The sequence below is a fragment of the Aptenodytes forsteri genome, unplaced genomic scaffold (genome assembly GCF_000699145.1).
Source record: "Aptenodytes forsteri isolate BGI_AS27 unplaced genomic scaffold, ASM69914v1 Scaffold272, whole genome shotgun sequence".
NCBI lineage: Eukaryota > Metazoa > Chordata > Aves > Sphenisciformes > Spheniscidae > Aptenodytes > Aptenodytes forsteri.
This window is the reverse complement of record NW_008794885.1, coordinates 792,106-817,905: the sequence shown is the minus strand read 5'-3', so window position 1 is coordinate 817,905 and position 25,800 is coordinate 792,106. Positions and strand designations below refer to the sequence as shown.

General features: G+C 46.0%; 1 protein-coding gene and 1 long non-coding RNA gene across 2 annotated transcripts in view; one reads left to right on the top strand and one right to left on the bottom strand.

Moving 5' to 3' along the window:
• The window catches only part of MRPS5 (mitochondrial ribosomal protein S5), an 88,589-nt gene extending 85,893 nt beyond the window's left edge, over window positions 1-2,696 (bottom strand). Inside the window, exon 1 of the mRNA XM_009274818.2 lies at window positions 2,608-2,696. Within this exon, the coding sequence (XP_009273093.1) occupies window positions 2,608-2,671 (64 nt within the window). The 5' untranslated portion in view covers window positions 2,672-2,696. The remainder of the gene's footprint in view (window positions 1-2,607) is intronic.
• A 682-nt stretch (window positions 2,697-3,378) lies between these two features.
• LOC103895267 lies at window positions 3,379-25,800 on the top strand. The gene is made up of 2 exons (XR_657354.2): window positions 3,379-3,459; window positions 24,459-25,800. It is a non-coding gene; the product is annotated as an uncharacterized LOC103895267 (long non-coding RNA).

Here is a 25,800-nt window from a genome sequence, read left to right as displayed (position 1 = left end):
GCCAGGGGAGGTTTAGATTGGACGTGAGGAAAAATTTCTTTACTGAAAGAGTGGTGAAACATTGGAACAGGCTGCCCAGGGAAGTGGTGGAGTCCCCATCCCTGGAGGTATTTAAAAGACGTGTAGATGAGGCGCTTAGGGACATGGTTTAGTGGGCATGGTGGTGTTGGGTTGACGGTTGGACTCGATGATCTTAGAGGTCCTTTCCAACCTCAATGATTCTATGATTCTATGATTACTCTGAGGAAGAAAAGAGATCAGAAATTCATTAACTGCTTAGATTTGGGTTTTTTAGGAGTGGAGGCAAGGAAGTTTTTAGAGGACTGTAGAAGTGAAAAAAAGCTAGAGAACTATTTTGCCTTTGATGGTGGGGGAGAAAGAAGGGACATCCTCCACTGAAAGCAAAAACATGCCCAGCTTCCAGGTGTTCTAATACCAAGCTCAAACACACTTTTACCAATGTAATCTGGCCTTTCTTCCCACCTCAGTCGCCAGCTTTCCCTGGAGAACACACAGGCATTAATGTAGTTCATTACAACTTTTGTCAAGAACTTAAGCGCATACAAGCTACCTAGGCTGTATAAAGGATTCTGAGACAGGTTCACTAAGATTTATTAGCAGGGTGCATAGCTGATGGCATGCAATGACTCTAACAATGGAAGTCACTTTGGAGGAGAAGTGAAAACAAAAGGAGACAGAAAGACATAAGGTGTCCCAAGGCAGTCTCTAGTGCTGCAGATGATTTCCCCCCATAAGAATTTCCCACAGTACGTATATACTTTTCATCAGGACCCTTTTAGACTCCTCACTAGATACATGCAGGCTGGCTGGCTGTTAAGCACTATGAAAGCATGTCATGGTATCCCCTAATGAATCCAAAACCTACAACCCAGAGGAAAGCAAAGGGAAAAAGAGAAGTCTTTCCTGCTCCTGCCAGTTATTACCCAGAAGAACCCACCAAACACTATTGGGATTCACAGCTGCAAGGTCATAAGGACAACAGCATGAAAACAAGGGGAAAATACTGCCCCAAAAGCTCTGCAACAGTGCCAGGGCAGCTTGGGTGAAAGAGGACAGAGCTGCTGAAAGGCAGGCAGCAAAGTTGCAAATGGAGGGCACTTAGCAATACAAAAGGCTAAGGCACCCCTGGCACTGCAATAACTACACCTATACTGCTTTAAGTTTGTGTCAAAACCTCAGTAGTATTCACTGCTTAAAAACACTGTATAATGAAAAGACTTTAATTTTCTCTTCTAAGAAGGATGCAGGTCAAAAAAAAAAATCTATATCAAAATTAACTATATATTCAGAAAATGCCACCCAGGAGAAGTTTTCAGTTTTACAGTATTATTTCTCATATATCAAAAGACAATTTTCCCAATTTTCTAAACACAATTTTTGAAAGACAGATCCAAAGTCAACTCTGACCCTTAGTGGAAAAAATATACATTATCCCTTCCTCCTAAGTATACTTTAACCTCTACTGGGAAAAATAATACATCTGAGTTCTGAAAAGTGACTGCAGAGGATTAAAATCCAGAAAGAAATGGCTACTGAAGAATTAGACAAGTCTAGAAAACAAACCAGGACAGTTTCCAAAGGCACAGCTGGCCTGCCCCAAACCCTGTAACGATGAGTGAGATCTGCATGCCTAAAGCCCATTTATGATTCAAAGTACATATTTACTGCACGTGAAGAATGAAATATGGAAAACGCATAGTAGTGACAACAGCAACCTTGTCCACTGATGACAATGCAAGTGTAAAGGTAGTTATTTCATAAGGTATTTATCGCACTTCCTGTCCTAGAGAAGAATAACACATGCAAGAGCAACTAGGTTCACACCACCTAACAAAATACAGGCTTTAAAAAAATAACATTTGTTTAGAAAGTCCCATTAGCATTGTTTAGATATAAAACAGAATTCATATCTAGCTCTTGTAGGACCCAGAGTGATTGGACAAGGGAACGCATGCAACTGTGGTGTGTTCTGATCCATGCACACACAGAGTAGCTCCTGCTTCTCCATGTGTTATTTTCGAGTTAATCACTAGACATTTAACATTATGCCACACTAACCATTGTTAAGTCTCACAGATGGAGCTGAGTCCAACAAACAGCAAAGCACTTTTTCCACACTGGAATTAATACAATGGAGAAAAAAACAGTACAAGGGCTTATAAAATGCAAACATACATATGTATAGACACCCACATATGACAACGACCAGCCGCCTCTGAAGCACAGACACACTCTTGATCTCCCTCTGTCCCCCCGCAGCCCTGCGGTGCAACCCCAGAGCAGGCAGGCAGCAGGCCGCAAGGGGAACAGGTTGCTCTTACCACGAAGAGCTCGTAGCAGGTCATGCCCCAGACCTATGGGAACGCGGCAGGGACACAGCACACCCACCTCCCACGCTTACGTGCACACACACGTATGTGTGCACACACACACGTGTGCATACACACGGAGCGGAGAACCGCTCGGAGCCCTACCTCCCGCGGCGACTGCCCAGACCGGCCCGTTGCCACGGGAGACGGACCCGCGAGCGATTACCGCCTCCCCTCCCCGAGGAGGCGCCCCCAGTACCACGCCCTCCCTCATCACCTCGCCACGCCACTCGGAAGGCACCGTAGGTGCACGCCCGGCCGATCGCCACCGCCGCCGCCATACCGGCCGCTTCTCCCGATCCCGGCCACCGTACTTAGCTGCCCCGCTCATTGCCTGATGAGAAAGCGAAGGCAGCAAGAGAACAGCTTCGGGAAAACTAGGGAGGAACTGCAAAAACCAATGGCTGACACTCGGCTGAAGCCTCACTGAAACGCTCCCACCGTCCCGGCCCCTTCCCACGAGCAGCTGCACAGTTAACGGTCCAACAGGCAAGCGGCCGAACAGCCCCTCAGCGGAGGCCTGTCGCAGGACCCCAACGGTCGCCGAGGCGCTGCCCGCCACCCAGGGGCGGGGCCGGGCGGTGGCGGCCTTCTGCCGTCCGGCCCGGGCGAGGCCCTCGGCATAAGGGAGTTGAAGTAAATAGCCGTCCGCTGGTACCTCTGCGTTTCCTGCCCTCGCAACCGCTGGTGCCGGCAGCTGTGGGGGTGGGCTATGGGTGCAGGTAGGGGCTCACCCGTGCGGGCCGGGGCCGGGGCCGGGGCCGGGGCCGGGCTCTGCCTCTGCCTTGCCCAAAACCAAAGTTCGCATGAACACCAGGGCGGCAGCTCTGCCTGGAGCTCGTACGGCTTTCCTAGGAGTTACGGTCTCTTTCCCGGTGGTTCCATTCCTCTTTCACACCCCTGAGGTGCAGTGGGCTGTGCAGTGCTCCTCGTGCACGTGGCTCGGTTAGATAAGGTGTCTCCTCACAGACAGCTTTTTTCTAGTGGCTCTGCATTGCTGGTCAGAGTGGCAGCCAGGGCACGCTTGCTGTTCTGTGGATGCTGGTGGCCATTTGATCCAAAGGGGCAGGTGAGCTCCAACAGAAGCAGTTTCCTGCACAGACGAACTTTGCCTGTGGCTTGGAAAGCTTCCCTGTGCCTGACAATAATGCTGTCAAATACAGCTTACCATCTCCCCACAGCTCTGTTACTCCCCTGAACTGCAGCAGCTTAAGCACCAAACGCGCTTTAGGAACTGCTCAAGACTCTGAACTCACTCATACAGCAAGCGTAACAAGAAGACCTGGCAGTTCAGCATACTGCACACACTTTGTACCCTTTGTTGTACCCTTGGGGTGGGAACCATCTCCTACTCTCCTGCATGGTGCCTACCATTGTGGCTCTAAGGCATTGTTATACCGAGAACGAAAAGGCAGAATGCTAGGGGATGAATTCTTGCTTTTTCAGAACAGTTTTTGAGGCAGGGAAAACTCTGCTGGAAATTATTCACAGCAGCTTTTTTCCCTCTTATTTTTCTCCCTTCTATGCGGCAAAGCCAGTAGAGTTATTGGTCTGACTGCCCTCTTCCGCGATACAGGCATTTTCATATACTGCATTACCGTTCTTCCTGATGCACTAGTTCCAGTATTAAAGACTACAGTGATAACAAATAGCTTAATTTGCATTAGTGAGCAGAAGCTCACAACCTGCAATGTGTTCAGTATTTGTTGTACATTCAACATGTAACACAATGATTGCTTTGTACCTTATGGAACAAAAATACACTGAGAAGCTGTAAAGAATTCTTTCCTGTAGTGTGCTGACAGACCAGCTGCTGGCAGAAAATTGATGCAAGACATAATCTTTTAAACAGGATTTTTATCCTATCTTCAGGCACTTTAAATATGCCCATTCTCACAGCATTAAGATACCACATATTTCAGGACGTAACCCTGACAAGTGTCGCTAAAGATAAAACCAATTAGTCTCATAAATTTCTGCAGATATGTTCACTGCAGTATTTATTTCCAGTTCTTCCTTTTGGAAGTAATTGTGTCACGCAGAGAATTAAACTCTCTTTTTTTATTTATGCACTGGGTGATCTAATGGAAATGCCCCTTTCTGCGCATCATTAACTGGAGAGAAAGAATTTGCCTTGTACAAATTTGTTACATAGAAAAAAAATTGCAGCCAGTGAAATGGCTGTTTAGCAACTGTACCTTGTCACGCTGCTACAGCTGGTCAATGCCAGCAGTGTAGGGGTGAGCGTGTTTTGTCTTGTGTCAATGGGAATTGGTTTATGCACTAGCCAGTCTCTCAGTATGCTGCACAGACTACAAAAGATGGAGAAAAAGTAATATGCAGTCCTGAAAGCCAGTTTCTGGAGTTGATTACTGGTCATTCAGCTTCAAGATCCAACTCAAAGAGGACAAATTTTCTCCTTCATGAGAGTTGTTTATTACAATTATTCCCCCCCTCCCCCCCCAAAAAAAAAGGACTACATTTTAAGAAAAGACTTCCCAAAAGGCTAAATCATCTTGGAGCAAAACCTTCCAAGTCTGAAAAGTTAACAGAGTTCTGAATTGACTTAGAATGGTCTTGGGGTTTGGGGGCTTGGGAGTTTCATTTAGACCTTCTTAAAAAAATCTGGTTCCATTAGCTCTGAACTATTATTATCTTACCTGGTTGAACCCAAAGTTCTCACCCGAGAACTGGAAATAGCATGCTAAGTCTCCCCATGTACCCTGAGCTCCACAGAGACCCAAGTAGCCTGCAAAAGTCTTTGTGTTAGAGCTGGGGCCCCAGAAGAGCACCTAGTGCAAGTGCTTGGTTGCTGTGCAAGAAGCTGGTGCGGGTGATGCCATGAGAAGCTAGAGAGAAAGCAGATGACCGGAGCCATTGGTAGCACCTGGTTAGTACCAGCATAGCACTGTCGTGGCAGGCAGGAAAGGATGTATGCATGGTGGGGAAAAGGAACCAGAGGGGTGATCAGCCCAGAAGGGGGAACAACTGATTGTTAAAACACCACAGTGCAGCCACCATTCTCCCTGTGGCGAGAAGCTAAGGTGGAAAAAGCCCCACTCCACAGGTATCCATCAGGCAGCCTGGCGCTTTTAGTATCCCACTGCACTCCTGTGAGACACATATCTGGTCTGTCCAGCACTGGAATACTTTCAGCAAAGTGATGTTATCAGCTATTTCTTTGCTGTCTCAGGGTACAGAAAAATCCCATCATATCTGATAACCGACCAGACCTGAAAACAATTACAGTAAGCCTACTGTCTGGGCATGCTGTCATTTACATTTTGGAGCAAACCTTACTTGCTCCAATTTTTTCACCAGTGATAACTCTTTGGCGGTAAAATAGATTTGAACCAGTATTAGTCATTGATGTGTGAACAGTGCTGCCACTGGGAAGGACAGCAATGCAGGCTAATAATGGACCATTCAAAGGCAGGCTGCCTGCTCCAATGAAGGATGAATAATGCACTCTAACGCCAGCAGACAAAAATTTCAGAGATGTGATTCTGATTAGGGTTTTCCTATCTTTGAATAATAGCAAAGTCTCAATCTAATCTAGTTCATTTGTTTCAGCAAGACTGATAAATTTTAACAACTGATAACACAAACACTGTTTCTTTGCCTAGCTCATTGCCTGTAAATCTCTGTTGTTTAAAGTTGCTCCCCAATGTATGCTTTCCCATTGTAAAAGCAATGTCAACTAGATGCATTACACTGCTTTGAATCCTCCTTGGTAGGAACTTAAGATGTGCAAGAAGAAACATCTCTAAAGAAGAGGAGCTCTGCAACCTAGTGGAGTCAGAAGGACTTCACTCACTTTGGGTCAGCTTCAGTAGGAAAGAGGCTGGTGTCTTGAACAGTTTCTGATAAATGAGTTTCCAAAATAGCAGAACTGGCTGTTTGGCATAGGCAGCCCACTGTCGCAGGGAAAATCAGCCAGACCTTGCTCCCAAGGGCTCAAGGAGAGGTGAGACAGCACAGGCAGTTGTGGGTGGCCTTATAATATGGAAGCCTCAGGAGTATTTAGCTGTTTAGCAACTAATGCTAAGAAATGCAAGATCCTCCAGGTGTGGTGGAAACAGCTGCATGTTCAGGGAACAGTAAACCACCCCCAGGTAGCGGAGATACAAGCTTTTGTACCCTTCTTACCTGCCTGGGCCACTGGATAGTGAGGAACCAGGGAGCTTTCAGCCCAGATGCCCACCTTGATCCCAGGCCTTGGTGGCACATGGAAGGGGCCCCATTCCCAGCTTCCTTGCTAAGGGCCAAATCATCCCCGCTCTGCAAACACAATAGCCAGTTGCCAGTGTTGCCTAGGGGAAGGTTGCCAGGAGAAAGCATAATACATTCTCCATGGAAACCTGCACTTTAACAGTTTGCTTTTGTACATGTTGGGGACTGATGAGCACCGTCAAGGATCCTGTTTCAGGAAGGTGTCATTAAAGATGCCAGAGCAAGGCCATCAGCAGTATCCATGAGGGCATGAGGGTATACCTGCCAGATTGCTGCTGCCTTTTACTACCAGAGTGTTTTTAGGCTTTCTGCCAGAACCTCGTGTTTCTCCTCAGCCAGTCAGGAGTAACTGTGGCACACGATCTCCCAAGTGGTCACTCCTTTGCTCTGTGCCAGCAAAATCAGCTATTCCCTTTGCAAATGCTACCCTTCTGCTCCTGCCTGTGCTTTGCATGGTGTTTCATTTTCTCCTCTGCTGTGCCAGTCTGTGGAGGCTCCATGCTGTAAAACCACAGCATCGCTACAGAAGTGTATCTCTGGGACCAAAGATCAGCTGCCAAGGAGAGTGACAAAGACAATACAGCTCTTTGTTAATCTAGAGATGCTGCACAGCAGCTTTCAGTAATTTGAAATCTTCAATGGGTGTTTAATACACCCGTTCCACTGAATTGTAGTCAGAAACATTCCTGGCCTCGTCAGTATTCTTTCTCCACTTCTCTGCCTCTCCCCGTCTTTTTTTAGTCCATGGATCTCACACTTGGCTGATCACTTGTTTTCTTCAACAGTTCTGGGTGCTTGACTTTTCTTATTTGGGCATAAGCATTGGTTTTATGGAAGAGGCAACACGTGAATCCCAGATGTCCACATTATCAGGGATATGCATGACAGAGTTATAGCAGCTGTAGCGATACTGCATCTAACAACATTGTGTGATATGTCACCAGGTGAAACCCTTGCTTCTTCCCAATACAAAATTATACTGACATAGGTATCTAGAGCAATTGCTGCTTGCTCTGCCTGGTTACTCTTCCACTTTTGATACATAGGTGGTCAGCAGGGGCCTTGCAACTGCTGGTTGTGCTCAGAATCAGGCAAGGAAATGAGCAGGTGCACTGGCCATTCATAACTTAACATGCAATTACACAGTGGTATTGCTAACGAAGCCAAAAGAAAGGTCATAAACAGACTTGCAGTTCTGAAGGTGCCTGGGTATTTCTGCCATTGCTGTTATGAATCTTTCAGCAATGACGTTCCTTGGTATTTAATTGTTTTGACATGGCATCTGTGAGTCCCAAAAGCCACTGCCAGACTTTTAGCAGAGCAATGTGAAACCAGCATGTAGCTGATGATTGAAAAGGTTAATATGACTACTGCCATCATTTCTCTAGTGTTGCAGAGGTACAGTGTTACAAGCTACACATCAATAAACTGCCAAAGCGAAAGCTGGAAATAGATTGAGGCTTTCCCGTGGCCAGCTCCATTAAGGTATACTGAATTCCAGGCAGGACAGAAGATAATGCATCTTGAAATAGATGATTACTGCCAGGCACCTGGTTTGAAGGCTGTGCAATCGGAAAAGTAGTCAATCAGTTATACAGAGCAATAAACATACGTAAAGCAGGGTCTGGCAGGCCCAGAAGGCTGCTCAAAGATACCTCTCAGCCAGTGTAATGTTCACCTGATAGTACTGCTCCATCTTTTAAAGAAATACACATTTCCACTGAGATCTAAGTATTATTGCCACCTGGCATCAAATGCATCGTAGATTTCTGTATGGCAGCAGCCAGAGATACAGGAGTAGTAAGTAAACAAAGCAACTGTTCACTCTTCACATTATTTATGTGTTCTCCTTCCCATTGCTGGCAGTAACAAACTATGCTCCACCTGTCTCACATGGATCATTTGCTAAGCAGAAGGCTGCTATCTCCAAAAACCAGCTGCTAGCACTCAGATGCACAGTGAACTCTGGCTCTGAAGAGCTGCTGCTGGACTCCATACTTGCAGCATGGTTGGGGGACATGTACGCTTGCTCTGGCAGGGTTAGTGCAGTGACAGCACACTTAACCAATCCAGGGTCTTAGCACAAACCCATCATCACTATTGTGCTGGCATGAGCAGACTCCAAGAGCAGGAACTCACAGGGGGTCTATCACACTAGGCTTCACCACAGGTGTTCAGCACTTGACTTTCCCGAGAGCTGATGTGAAATAAGGGGTGCAGTGAGAAATCATACAGGAACAGCAGCTGCAGTTAACGCAGACACTCACATCTGCAGACCTCCTCTTGCAAAAACTGTCTTGCTAGGGCCACTGTCACATGGTGGCAGGAAATAAAGCTGCAAGCTCTTGTTTGCATGCTCAGATCCCTGCCTCTATCTGGCATATGAGTATAAACAACGAACATAACAGGCAACTTCAATACTGGTTATCCTGAAAGATATCAATCACCCCAAAGGAAGGCAGAAATTCTGTACAGGACAAAGGCATTCGCTACTAGCACTAAATCTACAGGGTCAAAATTGGAATTGCTCCTTTGACTATTTGGGGTCTTTGTTTTCTTTTTTTAGAAACACTGTACTTACTTACTTAAAGAAGTAAGAGTAAGTAATGCAGTGTTTGTCGTTGAGTCACCCCATACACATCTTTTATTGATATGGTTTAATGATGCATGCCAGACCAACAGATTATTTATTTACCTGCAGTATCTCACTTTTTGCAATGACTCCAGGACCCTCAGGACAGCTTTCTGTTGCATATGCTTAGGTTGTTAAATAAGCTCTAGCAGTCAGTGCTGAGAATACAGGTGACATAGTGCCAGCAGGTAAAGACAGCTTAAAGAGTTCTCACCCAGCCTGCGCTTAGTCACTTGGTTTTGCCTCTTTCCTGTGCTGGTGGCAAGGTTGCATTATGAGCTGGGGAACTTAATGACACAAAGATCATCATCTTTTGGGCTGCTGTCTAGGGCTGTCCTGCCATCTGGCAGCCGAGCATCTTACGTTCAGTTGCTTTCTATCTGCATGACTCATCTGAGCAACACCCAGCTCGACTTAATGCACCAAAGGCTCATTCATGAGATAGATAGCAAATGTAGTGAAGAACCAAGCAAAAGGTCAACTCTCATGTCAGCTGCCCCCATTGGTAACACAAAATGAAGAGGCTGGAGTGCTAAGAGCTGGTACTGGGGGACTACTACAAGGCCAGGCTGCCTTGTCTTCCTGAGGAGGACCCCAGTGTCTTCCCAGAAGCCACTCAGGGTTTGTAGAAATCAGTCCTAATAAGTGACATGTTGCCAGGGACTGGGACATCTCTAGGGAATGTCAAGAAGCCAAAGGACACATTATGAATAACGGAGACTAGAAGTTATGGCTCAGAAAATGGATGCTTTCAGGCACAAAATAAATATTCATTTTGCGTGAGAGAACTTTTAAAAGAATAAAACACTGTCATCTCCTTTTTAAACTACATTTCTAGAAAAAAGAGGTGATGAGATTTTATTTCTTCCCTCCCTGACATGTCAGAGTATGAGGAAATTTAAAATTAATGCAACACTCAAAAAATTAAAAAAAAAAACCCTCCCTTGTCTGCAGGTCCTATGAACTGGTGGAGACAACCTGGGCCAGGGCAGCTGAGCTGCTTTATGCCAGGGTCTGAAATACAGAACAAACATAGGCGGAATAGATGTGAGTCTGGTCTGTACTCTCTGCCTCAGACATCCCAGCATCTGGAGGGGAATCTCAGACCCTTCTCTCTTGGGCATGGTAAGTAAGCATGATCATGCTGTAAAAGAGGACATCAAAAGCTACCCTGCCACTGCCAACTTCAGCACCTCCAACTCCCTGCAGAGCAGGCAAAAAGTCTTTCTGTCCCCTGCTCCTGGAAGCACCCAGGGAAAGTGCTAACAGGAACAGCAGCTGTCTGGGTGCCTCTGGAACTCGGCTACCCCTGTCGCTCAAGTGCCACTCACTCTCAGGGACTTAATAGGGCCTGTACTGGGTTTATGTGGCAAGGTTTTGGTAGGGGAGGGGCTGCAGGGGTGGCTTCTGTGAGAAAACACCAGAAGCTGCCTGCATGTCAGACAGAGCCAGTTCCAGCTGCTGGCCAAAGCTGAGCCCATCAGTGATGTTGGTAGTGACTCTGTGATGATAACATATTTAAGAAAGGGTAAAAAATGTTGCTGTGCAACAGCAGCTGGTAGAGAGGAGTGAGAAAATGTGAAAGAAACAGCCCTGCAGACACCAAGGTCAGTGAAGAAGGAGGGGGAGGAGGTGCTCCAGGCACTGGAGCAGAGATTCCCCTGCAGCCTCTGGAGAGGACCATGGTGATGCAGGTTGTCTCCCTGCAGCCCATGGAGGTCCACGGTGGAGCAGATATCCACCCTGCAGCCCGTGGCGGACGCCATGCTGGAGCAGGTGGATGTGGCCTGAAGGAAGCTGTGACCCTGTGGAGAGCCCACGCTTGAGCAGGCTTCTGGCTGGAACTGTGGCCTGTGGAGAAGAGCCCACACAGGAGCAGGTTTTCTGGCAGGACCTGTGACCCCATGGGGACCCATGTTGGACCAGTCTGTTCCTGAAGGACTGCACGCTATGGAAAGGACCCATGCTGGAGCAGTTCATGAAGAACTGCAGCCTGTGGGAAGGACCCACGTTGAAGAAGGTCAGGAAGGACTGTATCCCGTGGGTTACACACTGGAGCAGGGGACCCCATGCTGGAGCAGGGGAAAAGCGTGAGGAGGAAGGAGTGGCAGAGACAAAGTGTAATGAACTGACTGCAACCCCATTCCCCATCCCCCTGCACCGCTCGGGGTATTTTACTTCTGGTCTCACCAACACCTGCAGTATTTGTCTCCTGAACCAAAGGAGGCTTTTTTCCATGCATTGCAGATTAGTGCTGCAGGGGCAAATTCACCCTGCCTTGGGACAGAAGTGCTGCTTACCCTGCCTAGCCTGTCAGTGCCTTCATCTTCTCCCACCACCCCCTTTGCCCAAAGAGCAGGCAGGGGCTGCACAGTCTCCACTACTGACACTCTCACAGGAAAGGGCAAGACCAAAAGCTATATCCTTGGGATGAAAGCAAAAATGCATAAATGGATGTATTGGCTGAGAGGGTAATGAGCAGGGAACTGATTCCTGCTTCTGCTCCTGCTGTGAGTCCACCAGGAAGGCTGTAGGAGCCTCTGCAACTCCCTATGCTTCTGATTCTCTTCCCACTGTTTCCTTCCTGCATGGATGGTGAGTTGTGCAGCATCCAGGCACTGAAACCCCAGGCTCAGCCAGATGCGTGGAAGGATCCAGGACATAAAGACCAAGATGGAGAATTTGACTGTGTTCAAATTATTATTAAATTGCACAGAAGAAGAGAAATGCCTTCCCCTAAGAGAACCCATGTCTTGATTTTGTGGGATCTAGGAGTTGTGAGAAATCTGCCAAAGAAAAAAGCATCTCTTCTCCATTTTCTGTGCCCTTCCCCCTTCCAAACTTGGTGAAGTGAGTTTGAAGGTTTCCATAGTTACACAGCACCTTCCTTACATTAAACAAGAGGGAAAAATAATACCTTGGGGACGATGCAAAAAAAAAAAAGTTTATTAATATTCACATTATCCACTTTGCCCACTCCCAGTTGACAATATTGAAATTCAGTAAGCTGTTTAGCAGAGTAAGGCTGCTAGTGATAATCCCTTGAATGCCCTGTTCATTTATGGGTGGCAGACTTTGACTCTAGAGGTATTTCAAAGATGTGTCTATCAACAGCACTTTGCTGCCAGTCTGGTGCTGCAAGTGCCTAAAAAGATAATGATCAGCATTTTCCCAGATTCCTGCTCAGCAGCACATTAAGCAGTGACATAGGAGCCTCTTGTGGGATCCCATTACAACCCATCACCAACACACAAAACACCGTTTCACAATCCAGTGAGAGAAGTCTAGCGGCGAAGTTATATTAAATGCTCAGAAGATGAGGCAAGCTTCTTATCTTACTCTGTTTTCTATTTAACACTGAACTTTGCAGGCTACATTGTACTAACAAGGCAAAGAGATGCCAGTCTATGGCAAACTATTTGTAAGGAAAAGTGGGTTGATCCAGGAGTTTTCCATCTCCCTTACAAACATCACACATGCTCTGTACTGGTGGAAATGAACAAAAGAAAACCTTTTGAATGACTCTGGGATGAGGCCAATATATTCCAAAATAAGATTTACACCAATTAATTTTCATTCTCTGGTTACAAAGCAACATACAGGGAAGCTGCTAAAAACTATATTCATATTAATATACTCAGTTCTGTCTTGAGGTTGGGGGGGGTCCATTTTAAATTTAGGGAGTATTCCAGATATCTTTAGGAATGTTGGACATTGTGGTGTAATTAAGTACTCCATTTTTTCAGTGGATGCCCTATGTCATATTGCTTGTTAGGAAAAACAAAATCATATCACCATTTATGAACAACAGAAGTGAAATTATGACTTTGATGCATGGTGGCTGCTCTGCAGATAATGCTGAATCCTTTTTTTTTTCCATCTAGGGCAAGGATGCAAACTCTGCATATATAGCACCTCCCTGAATCTGCTACAGATTTTCCCATGTGCTGAGCAAAGGGGTCACCTGAGATCTGGCTGCTCAGCAAAAACCTAGCTGCAGGAATGGCCCAGGTCCTCCCTATCCATCTTCCTTCCTGCTTCCCACATAGCTCACCCCACAGTCCATGGCTCTGTGTCCTGATGGACTATCTGCAAGCTGCTGGCCTAGCAAGAGACTATCCCAGAGCTGCCTCCGTGCAGCACACCTCCTGCTCCCCATTGCCATAGGAGCTGCAGCACTGCATTGCTGCCCACCACCAGGACCTGCCCTGAGCGTCCTGAGAGCCCTGAGGTGTCCCTGGGGTCACCCTGCCTCGGGGTGCAAAATGAATGCCACAGCCGCCCCAGAAGAGCCACTACAATGCTCATCTGGCCAGATGCTGGCTCAGGGAGTAAAGGTGGTGCAGAGCACTCCCTCAACACGCAGGAGCTCCTTCCTGGCACTGGATGACAGGATCCAGGCTGCACAAAAACCTGACATGCACTAAGCAAGACTGGCAAAGATTCCAGTGATGGACCCAGATGGGGACTCTCTGACCCCATCCCAGCCTTAGGAATGCTTCAGAACAGACCTGCTCACTCATAAGGGCAGAAAACACATGGCTGTGTAGCGTAAGACTTTTTGACTATTGCTCTTCTCGCTGTAGGTTTTGGTGATCACCTGCAGCTAGCACTGTGAGCTGGAAATTGAAGATGCATTTCTCTGTGCTGTGCTATGCATGTGCATGTGATGGCTGGGCCATTGCAATTGCAGTTGCAATGCTGGGGATTCAAGGAGCTGAGCACAACAGTGGAGCAGAGCAAGGAATGACAAATACATCCCTTGAAGCTCAGGGGACCAACAGGTCCCAGGGTGCCCAGTATGCAGGGGCCCTGGCTCAACAAAGTTCCCCTGGACCTGAGGCCATTGCATAGCAGAGAGCAGCTCTGGCTCTGCCATCCAACAGCCCCAGGGGGCAAAGGCACCTGGAAGAGCCACTGTGGGACATGGGTCAACCCACAGGGCTGTAAAACTACCCAAACAGCCCTTGACAAAGAGAGAAGCAGCAGCAGCATGAAGGGAGAAACTACATGGTACCTATCAACAAAGGAGGAGAAACACAGAAGCCCAAAAGAGGAGGGAAATGTGGAGAAATAGCAAGATTGCTATTTGGAAGGAGTGGAATGAAGACAAGAGGGAGAAAGCTGGCAAGTCCAGTGCAGAGGTGGACGGTTGCTTTGCAGGAGGACCTGACATGCTCAGATTGAAAAGCCTGTCAGGGCCATGCAGTGGCTTCACAGACTGCCCCAACCCTGGATGGCAGTCGATCCTCCCCTGCCATGCTATCAGCTAGGAGGACACTAGACTGAGATGAATGAAAACCACTCGCATGAGAAAAGCAATATTAGTTAAAACATCTTATCATACATTTAGTTAATTACTAAGTGAATTGCTTTAATGCTACACAAAATACGCAGCTGTGTTTAATGAGCTGCTGAAATGCTCTCTGGGCAAACTTTAATAATACCACTATTCTCACAGAGGAAAATTGCTGCAGGGAAAAATGCATCTGTTTGCACCTAAAGTGTTCTGAGTGACAGCTCGACGGCTATTATCTTTAGGGCATATGGTAGTCAATTTCATTAATACAAAATGTTAAAATATTTATGCTTATCACTAGTGTGCAGCCTCTAGGGCAGATTGCAAACCCAGTCATGCTGGTGACAGAGAAGGCAATTGCAGGATAGGTTAAATAAAGTCAACCCCTGCTTCTTTTTGCTTTCTGTCATAGTGCACATTTCCTAGGGCTCAGACCTGGAAACCACCTCACGCTTTCCCTGGGACTCTCTCCAGCAGGCCTACATCCCTTCCATGATGAATGCCCCAGCTCAGACACAGCTCTCCAGTCCACAGCTGACCCATAGCAAATAGCAAAAAACAGTTGACTATACACATGCAAGGAGGACAACTGTCTGTGATACATCCCAGTATGAGGCGTGCCTTCTCCATGACAGCACAGTTGCCTCCTGTTTGGCTTGTGATTGACTGTGGCTCAGGTCACTTCAGTAGCTCTCCAAGCCAAGGTCAGGCTTGCACGTAACTCCTACCCAAATACAGCCCTTCACCTACCTGCATTGAGCTGCATCTCCAGTTTGTCAAGAGTAAGTGCCTGGAGCTGCTGCCTTGTACTTCTGCTCTTACAGTTTGAGGAAAAAGAATTAGGCACAAATGAAAGTTATGAGCCAGAAAAGTCTACATACTTCAGAATAAAAGCCAGACTGGTTTCTCAGAAGTCCTACCATAAGCCAGCATCCATCAGGCTGGATGTTAAACCAGTCTAGTAGACCCAACAAATCTTCTTTGCAGTATAGAAGGTCATACCAACTTTGTGGGTTGTATGGTTGTATGAACTGGTATATATGCTGGTTATCTCATCCTAACTTCAGTGTCGTTTCCTAACCAAGCTGCACCTTCTATATGGTCTCAGGAAACGGGAAAATGAGCAGCGCAGAGGCAGGCTATTAGCCTCAAAGTGCTCACAAGAGAGATTATTGCTGCTTCCTTCAAAGCAGCAGCTGCTGACCACAGGCACCCCAGTGTCTGGAGTGCCCTGGTCCTTCTGGGACATGGTCCTCTGCTATGGCAAGAACAGGTTCGCTCTTATTAGATGCACTATTGCTTCCCAAATGCTTCCCATTGGCTTCCCATGTTATGTACATTCACATTCAGGCACTTGAGACAGATCCCCAGTGCTGATTTAGCAGGGAAAGTACAAGAGCCTGCCTCATCATGCTGTCCACCATCACCTCACCTCTTTCCAGATTCTGAGTGCCCCAAAAGTTGCACTGGCACACCTATGATGTACCTACACAGATGGTCAGCCAATCCTGCAGCCACCAGGGTGTGGGTTGGGTGACTTAAGTTTTGAAGATGGTCTTCAGTCTCAGTCCTGTATCTCCCTGTAGTTGAGACAGTCTTGATTTATGGGCCCAGCTGTTCAGGTGGAGAGGGGCAACATATTGACAGTATTTTTCTGAAAACTTGCCCCAGGAGTCTCCTCCTGCCTCAAAGTAACTTTCTGTATTCTGATGAGTTGAGACAACCTGAAACACTTAGACATCTGAGAACACCTTGAGAAGCATTTGTTTATCTTTGCTTAGAAGAAACCCAGGCACTTGGGAAGATAAGTTTCAGAGATGTTTTCAACATCTATAAAGAAAGCCACATTTTTTGACTGTGGCTATGTAGTGACTGTCATGCATTACAAATACAGTCAGAAGTTCTTTCTGCTGAGCACATGATCAGGCTGGTGGATACTCAGTCTGCCTGCTATTTGTTGCCTCATTCAGAACAAAGTACCAATGCTCTGAATATAAATTGTGAATACATTATTCTATTTTGAGCTCAGGAAATGTTTTAGTCTTTTCTGATTTTCAGAATACTTGAGAAGGACCAAGTGCAAACATTCTTGCCTGTATCATTTATTGAGGAAAAAAAATAGCTATGTCTTAGCTATGCAATTACACTTATGGCCTGTCATCTGCCACTAAGGCCTGGGGGTAAAAAGAGCTTTTATTGCAGAATTATGCTGAAAAAGAAATAAAGCACCTGTGTGCTAGGGAAATCCTGACTTGGCTTGCTCAGCAATAGTGGCCAGGCCTATTGGCTCTATCTCTTGATAAACATTCTTGTTATGAGGTAGTTCTGGTTTATGGCTCTCTGCTCAGGTTTCTATAGCTCACCTGTGAGTAAGTGCTGTGAACGTCGATGCTTGCAGCCTAACACATTGCTTCAATGGATGCCTCTTCCTCTGCCCCGCAAGAGCCCTGACCCCAGAATTACAACCTACTCAGCACCAGCTCTCTCTTCTCAAAAGCAGAGAGTACAGAGTGAGTTCAGCAGTTTCCATCCAAGCCAGAAGTGTCCCCACCTTGCCTTTTATATCATCCATTCTCTGCATTAAAATTCCGTGCTGAGTCTCCATAAAGATTATAAACATATTTTGGAAATATACATGGGGCCATAAAATCCCACTTCATACGCTGCACTTTTTAGTTCACTGCTTTAAAGGAGGCTCACAAGATATTTTACTGGCTAAGTTACTGGATGAGAAACAGCTTGTGGATGGAGCTAAGAGCTTTCTGGAGACTTTTTCCAAAGCAGGCAAGTCTCCTCTGAGCCTCTTTGATCTTCAGTAACAAGACCTCCCAGGAGACTTACAGCTCTTCCTGGCTACTGCCAGGCTAAAGAGAACGGTATTTTTCTCTCCCTTTTTTCTCTTATTGAAGCATTTTGCCTTCTGGGCACAGCTTCTCTCCATAACAACCTGATTTTACTTGTCTTTTTAAAAAAGGGAGAGATGGACTGGAGAAAAAAAACCAAAACAGCAAAAACTGAGGCCAGCCAAATCTTTGTCAGAGCAGAACTAACCTGGAAGGAGATTAAGGATGTGTCCCTAATTAGCCACATGGAGAGAAGAAGAGCCAGGGACAGGTGGAATGGCTGTGCACCCCGCAGTGCAGTGCAAGCCAGGAGCTACATGCACAATGCAGGGCTGCTAAGTCTACAACAGACCCCGATCAGGGGCACAACATGTACAGTGCCAAACAAGCTATCAGATGTGCCCCAGCATGTTCAACTTCAATACGTATATTACACTAAGTTGTGTGTTAGCAGGCTCACAGACAAAGGTGGCCTTTTCTGCAAAGCTGATTTTGCTGTTACACATAAGACAAACTCTTGACAGTGTTCTCTGCACAAGCAGGGGCAGCATTGAACTTATGCATGTGGCACCAGCACAGTTCATATCTTCTGTGTATCCACAGCCTGCTCCCTTGCTGCTTCTGCCTGCCCAGCAATACAGACTACAGTGGCTGTAAGGAAGAGGCCTTCTCTTGGCATAAATGAGCCAGGCAATGCTGAGGTCCTCTTTTCCAAGATCACTCAGGCTAGTGTTTAACCTGTGTCAAATCAGACACTGGACATTGTCTCTGTTTTCAAAGTGTTTGTTTTGTACATATGGAAGTGGGTATTTAAAGCATTGCAAAATGCGGTGGGATACCAGTTAGGTTCCTGCAAGCTGCTACTTTGGCCTGTGCAACCAGTGCAGAGCAAATCCAGTGCAACCCTGAGAGCTGGGAGAAACTGCTTGAAGCGGAACTAGAGGAAAAAGAAGCAGCAACATCAAGGTAAGAAAATTCCCAAGCAAGGGGATAAAGTACCTGGCTGCCTTGGAAAGGAACACCTTCAGGCATTGCACTATACACCTTATAAAAGGATAAGATCTTGATAGTAGGTGATGGAATTGTTGTTATGGGATCATCAAAGCTTTGAGCACAACAAACTACCTTTCTATTGACAAACCATGTCATCAATGGAGCGATATAACTCAACTCAACCATCAGCCGTCTTCCACAAGAGAAAGCAGAAAGGCTGCACTGACTGTTCTGAATGCAGTATAGTTGCACAGGCAGCTCTGGCATCCCTTGGAGTGATGCTGGGGCAGATGGGAGTTCTTCATCTGGCTTTTCTGCTTTCTTTCAGTGCTGTTACTACAGCAGGCAACAGCCCCCTGCAGTAAGCACAGAGGAAAACCAAAAGAAGCATGGACTGTCCCCCATCCCACCAACCTTGATCCCTCCAGCCCATACGAGCCCAGGGCTTGGATTTCCATGGCACTCATGAACTGACAAAGAGCACATAGCTCCACAAAGCAACAACAAGTTGTTCTCATCCCTCATGCCCAATGCAGAGGTCTTGTTTCCTTTGCTCTGCCCATGGCTTATAGAAGTTTTCCTCCAGGCATGCAACACACACCAACAAGCACTAGACAGAGCAGAGAGGAGCTGGCTAGTGACATTCTTTAGGGTCATCATTTTATACAGGTTTCTGCAGGTCAGCTGGATTCATGCACTGATTTTACTGTCTCGGACTCTTTTGTTTTTATTGAAGAAAAGAGCTGCCTTTTTCAGTGACAGTAAGTAAAACGTTCCAGCTCAGTAGAGATTTGTAAAGGAAATCTGAGTTGTGTGTAAGCGAGCGCGTATGTGGAAGCACCAGAAGAAACAGCAGAGCAGGAAGTCAATGAATGGTGGATATGCGGCAAGTCAAGAGACTGAGAGCAGCTGTGAAAACCAGGATGGAATATAGATAATGCCTGGGAACTGGCAGGAGGTGGCACTGGGAGGAGTGCTGGGTGCACATTGATGCTGGAGCACCAGTGGTGTGACTTCTCCCTCTGTTGCTGAAGCAGGCTCAGGGCTGGGGTTGAGTTCTAAAAGTAACAGTCACACAGTATCATGGGAGGTATCAGGAGACAAGATGAAGACTCAGAATCTGTTGTCCCTGATCCTCTGTGTCACCACAAGAAATCCTGGACAGACACGTCTAGGTGCTTGTGAGTGTTGAAGAATGGGTGAGCAACTGAAATGTGTCTTGTTTAAACTGAGCTTTGTCTTCCCCTTCTACACAGTCTCACTCTTGAGTTTTGCCACAGCTCTGTGCTCTGTCCACCACTTTTGCCTGTTAGCCCCTGGGGAGAAGTTCCTCTTCTGACAACAGGAGTTAACCAAAGTGCCAGCTCTCACATTTGGGATGACTAGTCTGTCATCTTCCCTGGGAGGGTGGTGCAGCCAAGCCACAGGTCTCCACAGAGGTGGGGACTGCCGGCTGTGGATGCTGCCAAGACACAGCCAAAGCCATGGCCCACCTAATCTAGTGCTGGCATCAGTCCAGCTGTGAGTCAGAGGTTGGACTGGAGACTCCACAGGGCCATTCTAACCAGCACTTCTAGGAGTCTAAGATGACTCTACAACTGCTCAAAACTATCCATCAGATGTTGTTTGGAGAGTGTAAATTACATTAATAATATAGGATAGCTACTGCACTACCTTTATTCCCAAAGATACTCTGGACTTTTGCTTCTTTGTAGTCTTCTCATTTGTGTAGCCACCCAAATGTTTATAGGAGGTGACTGCAGCTTCCTTGGTTACCAGCTGCATTAACAGCTGAATTTGGCGGTTGTGAGCTCTTTCTCTTCAGGGACTTGTGTCTAACAAATGCTGAAAGTAGTTCAAGACCAATTCCATCTGAACAGATTGCTCATTTTTCATATACTAGAAAAAAATGGTAACAACTGCAAAGGCCAATAATGTAGGTAAAACCATTAAGTGATGCATTCCTGCTTTTTATCATTGGTAGGACAAGTTCATGTGAGTAAAAGATGTGCATCATATTTGTACTACACTTGTACACAGAGCTCTCCCAATCTTTACACCACCGAGCTATATCTTGTGCAAGAAAACGCCACTTGGATTTGCCATGGATAGATATATATTCATAAAGCAATGCCCTCCCACATCCGGCCCCCTCAAAAATCATTTGTAAAAAAATAATCTTTCCAGCCAAAGATTTTACCTGCAAGTCCAAATTTCAAGTTGGGAATACTTGAACAACAACCCAGGGAGCTCTTGTTTTGCAAGGACCTGCCTCCTCACCACTGTGTGGTGTTCCTGCCAAGACACATCCTGTGTGCCCTCATGCACACAGGGGACCAAAAGTAACACAGGACGTGTAGTCCAAGCAGAGTCCAAGCACCCTGAGAAGAGAATGGGAGCATGGGGCCGGCAATCTCCATGGCCTGTGAAACACTGAGCACCATGAGAGAACTGAATTGTTTTGCTCTGTGGCCAGAAGATTCATGGTTTGGGATTTCTCCTAAGAACAAAATATTTTCTATGGAAAAAATAGCATTGGCATTGGCTAGAACTTGCATGACTGTAGAAAGGAGGCAGAACACCAACTTCCTGGTGCACCCAGGACATGCCTACATGATGTGCTGTTGGTCAGTACATTGCAAGAACTGAATGAACTGGGACAGTGATGAAAATCTTGACAGTGTTCTGCACCCTTGAATCACTCCCATGACTATAGAGAAGGACTTAATGCACAAACCTGTTTGCTTTCAACTAGCCACAGAAATGCCTGTGGTTCAGTTTGGCTTCATATGAGTGGCTGTCTCCTTTAATCAACCTAAAGCAGAGTGGAATGAGCATCATTGCATTTTAAAACAAGCATTTGTTTTGCTTTTTTACTGGTCACTCACTTTTGACAGAAGAGATTGTATCAGAAGACAGTGCTGCTTTCCAAGACCCACCTGCGTTATGGAGGGAACAGCTGGAAATGGATGGCGTTCTCAGCATCAGCATTGTCCCAAAACTTGAGGTCTAAATATATTCTGCGTTTTGTTTCTAAGCAACTGGGGACAACTGAAGCATTAAGTATGTTTGCAGTCACCTGGGATGTTTCCATTTTTCTTCATTATTGAGGGCACTTTGGAAATGGAAAGGGCCCAATTTGCTTTCAAACATGCTGTGCAGCAGTACTGACAGAGGTTGGCTGATGACCAGGCTTGGGACCCCCATCACCACCACCTCAGCTGGCCCAGAGCTTCTCACTCACATCTGTTTTCAAATAGGCTGGCTAGTCATCTGGAGGTATCCCTCTCTGTCTGCTGACTATAGAGGAGCCTAAGAGAAGATTTTAGAGCAGCAGTCTAATTCCTAGATGCCTGAAGTGAGGTCAGGTAGATCCAAGCTCCCAGGAATGGCCTAGAACACTGTGTCCTGGCCTGACACCTGAGCTAGTGCTCCATTGGCAGACTAGTCCCAGTGGCAGGCAAACACACCCCCAGGTAAAGGGAGAACCTGTTTAGGAAGATTCACACAAGATGTCCTGCCTGTTGTAACCTCACAATCACACACTTGCATGCACACCCATAAACCCACACACAACAGTCTCTGCTTCTAAAAATAAATGGGGTGGATTTTGCATCCTGGTCAGTGCTGAGGTAAGGTCCAGGGAGACCAGGGCACTCTGTTTAGGAGAGGTTGGAGCTGACTACCTGCTCTTATCTCCACACTGATGGAGAATTATAAACAGGTGGCTCAGGGAGGTTGCGGCAAACCAAATGTCAATGGCATGAAGGAGAAAAGATCGGAAAACTTGACCCATTTGCTCTGGCATTTCCTTCTGCCCTGGGTCTGAGCCATCAGCATGGCTATTTCCCATGTAGAGGAATGCCAGTATCATTTTGTTCTTCCAAGTCAGAGCAACAGTGCACCAGGAGGCAGAGCTGAGCGGCACAAAAATGCCCTGGAAGGGAACTTGCAAAAAGTAGGTTTATTCTCAGCTCCAGGACAAAACTTGTGGTTGAGCCAGCTCCTTCATCTGTAAAGCAGGCATCTGTGCTCAGAAAGTCATGTGCTGGAAATGTGCAGTAGCCGCTCTGTGAAACAGACCATTTAAAAATGGACAGCTGTTCTTGGAGATAAGTCCAACATGTATACATGTATGTGTATATATACCTACCTATATACATACATATATATATTTATGTATAAATATGTATATGTCTGTATTTATGTATATATATGTATGTATACATACAGGCATGTACACATACTCACACGCAGAAATAAATTGATTCTTTGGAGGGCCAGAATCTCAGCTTGTGCTATTCTTCTCCTTCTCCTTCTCCTTCTCCTTCTTCTTTAATGAAGTGGAGTGAAAAGGCTTGGAACTGTGAAATGAATGCTCATTTCTGGCACAGGACCAGGAGGCAGAGCAGAAGGAATCTCTATCCATGTAAGGATTTAAATATCCCAGCTTTCAGGAACAAGGCTCAGAAGTTTTGAATGCAGAGGGCTGGTAGATTGCCCTGCCTCTAAAAGCAATTCCCAGGCTGCCCTTCCAGTGGGTTTCTCCAGCTGACACCTTACTGTATTAAAGCTTGCCAGATTAGGGGGAAGATAAATGGTGAGATGTACTTCAGCCTCCACAACCTCTGATACATACTTTCTTCTGCCCAGTGTAAGAGAAGCTTTTGGTAGGCTGTTAAAGAAAATGTGGGTTCACATTAGTGGCCAAAGGAAGGTCAGAGTCCCTGACATCTACTGATTTGCTCTTCCTGTGCTTAAAAACATTTACATATGGGGACAATCTGCAAAATGCCTATATGAGGCATCTTCCTTCCCCTCAACCTCTGAAAAGTTCTCTGCACAATTGGACAATTGTGCACAATCTGCCACAACTGTTTTACCACGTACCTCCACCAGTGCTGATGGGAGCTGAGTGCTTAAAATCTGGGCTTAGGTCTTTAAGAAGCCTTTGAGTAATTTACCCATCCTTTAATCAAGACCAAAACCCTTTGAAAGATCTAGAAACAACGAAAGCAAAATGCAAAACTTCATCCAGTCACTAAAATCAAAGTTAGTAACAGTGTTTGAAGGAAGAGAGCAATGCCAGATGAATATATCCAGCTGTAAACAGCACCATTGCACATAAAAGTGTATCTGGCAAAACAAACAAATGAACAAACAAACAAAACCACACAGTGGATAGAGCAGTCCCCCAGTCCTGGCATTCACAGATCAGTGTGTTTTTGTTAGAGACATTTCAATGGCAACAGAGAAGCCAGTACAGGGATTAAAGAATCAAACACATCATCACAAGCTCTTATTCCAGAGCCCAAGTTAGGAATATGGCACTGGGCTGTATGCCAAGACCCCATCACACAGTAACACTGGCCAAAGTCCTAGTTAGAGCTAACTGCAAAAGTTTAGACCAGGCAATAACCCCTAATAACATGTCTTTCTGTCAAAGCAGAAAAACCTTGTGAGAATTGTGTGGTTCTGACAAAAAACATACAGTGAAAAAGTTTTTCACTTCATTTTGGAATATTTTGTCTCATCTGTTATTTCCTGATTTTGTTTTTAATATTCTGACACTGTGGGAAAAAATATGGATTCAGTATTATTATTGGAAAATGCCATGGTTGAAAATCTCTATTTCTGAGACACTCCATTTTATAGGGAAATGGATTTTTCACAATGTACACTGCAACAAGGACCAGAGGGACTGTGGGATCACCATCCTTGCAGGTATTCAAACCTCAGCTGAACATGGCCCTGAGCAACCCCATGTAATTGTACCTGCTCAGAGCAGGGAGTTGGACTTGAGCTTCTCAGAGCCAACCTACATTATTCTGTATTCTGCGATGTAAGGAATGGGAAGAGGCTTGCTATGGCACAGGGGAATGAAAGCCTAGGAAAGATTTTTTCTCCATTTCACTCTCTTCTCCACAGAAAAGCATGAAGTGTAAAACATTAAATTTCAAAAAACTAAAAATATTCCATGGCACTGTCTCATACGGCAAAGGGTGGTGAGGTCATTTAGTCTTCCTTTTAATACAAACTTTTTTTCTTTTCAATTTAACATCAGACAGCTCCAGTTTGAAGTAAGACCTGAAGGATTTGTCCTCCCTGGGCCTGGCCTACTCTTGCAGCGGTGTGACAATGCAATCCAGGCTGAAACTTCACAGCACTTGGTGGAAGGCGCACAGCAGGGACTCACAGCAGCATCGGCTTCCCTGCCTCTGCTTTTCCCAGTTGCTTTCTCCACAGATCCAAGAAGGATTTCTTGCCTTTGCAGGAGGATCACCACATGTTCCCATTCTTTCATGTTAGAGGCAACCTCCTTCTAAGTGAATATTTATAGTGCACCCCACATGGCACCAGCTGGGAGGCATTACTCTGGATCTACGTGCTTTCACCCAGCCCAAAGAGCTATTTGTGACTTTGGGTGCCCCTTATGCCATTCATTAACTTCAAATTTAATAACCCTCAAATAGTTCCTACTTCCTCTTTACTCGTGTTTTACTGGAAAAGCAGTCGCTTCTCAGATTCCACTAACTCTCATCAAAGTAGCTAACACGATATACGTAAACACATGTATAACATAAATATATTACCATATTATTGCAGTTGTGCATTTGTGCAATTTAGTATGTATAATACACGCACACATGCATACTAGATAATGCAATGTATCCAACATGAATGCGCAAACCACCTGGCTTCCAACCAGAAAATCTTGTGATGAACAGCAACTAGTCAGTGAGCTAGCAACAGTGGTGTATTACTGCCTAACCAAGCAAAATGCACCTGGGTCCATTCCTCCTGCCCACAGGTGAGGCTGGGTCCATGGTTGCTGTGAAACCCACACAATTTCACCAGTATAAATAGTGGTCTACCAAGCAAAGCCAGCTGGGAATCCACCCAATGTGTTTGTGCCAGATGTGAGCACAGGACTGGAGACAGGAGCTAAGCACCCTGCAAGCAACACCTGGTGCCACACCACTGAGATGAATTTTCCATTTTTCTGAGTGCTTCAATATATTGACCTTGACATCCCCTTCTCTGCTGGGCCCCAGTGCTGGTTACTTGGGAGCTCATGTGCTCCTGGGGCTTGGTGCAGCAGATGGAAACGGCTGCCCACACTGCGCTGCCCCTCTGCCAGCTGCCACCGAGCTGCCAGGCCCTCCTCTCTCATAGGCACCCATCCTGTGGTGGGCCCTGCATGAAGGGTGCATGAAATATCATGATACAGTTGCCATGTTTTGGTCCTTCGCAGATTCCCTTCTTGAAGGCACTAATCTCAACAGGCTCTAGTCTAGAATTAGTCCTCTCTCTCTCTTAATAACGCCAGGTACTGTGTACTGTATATTGCAAATACTGCTTACTGTTTTCTGCTACATCCAAAGAAAATTAAACAGCACACAAACCTTT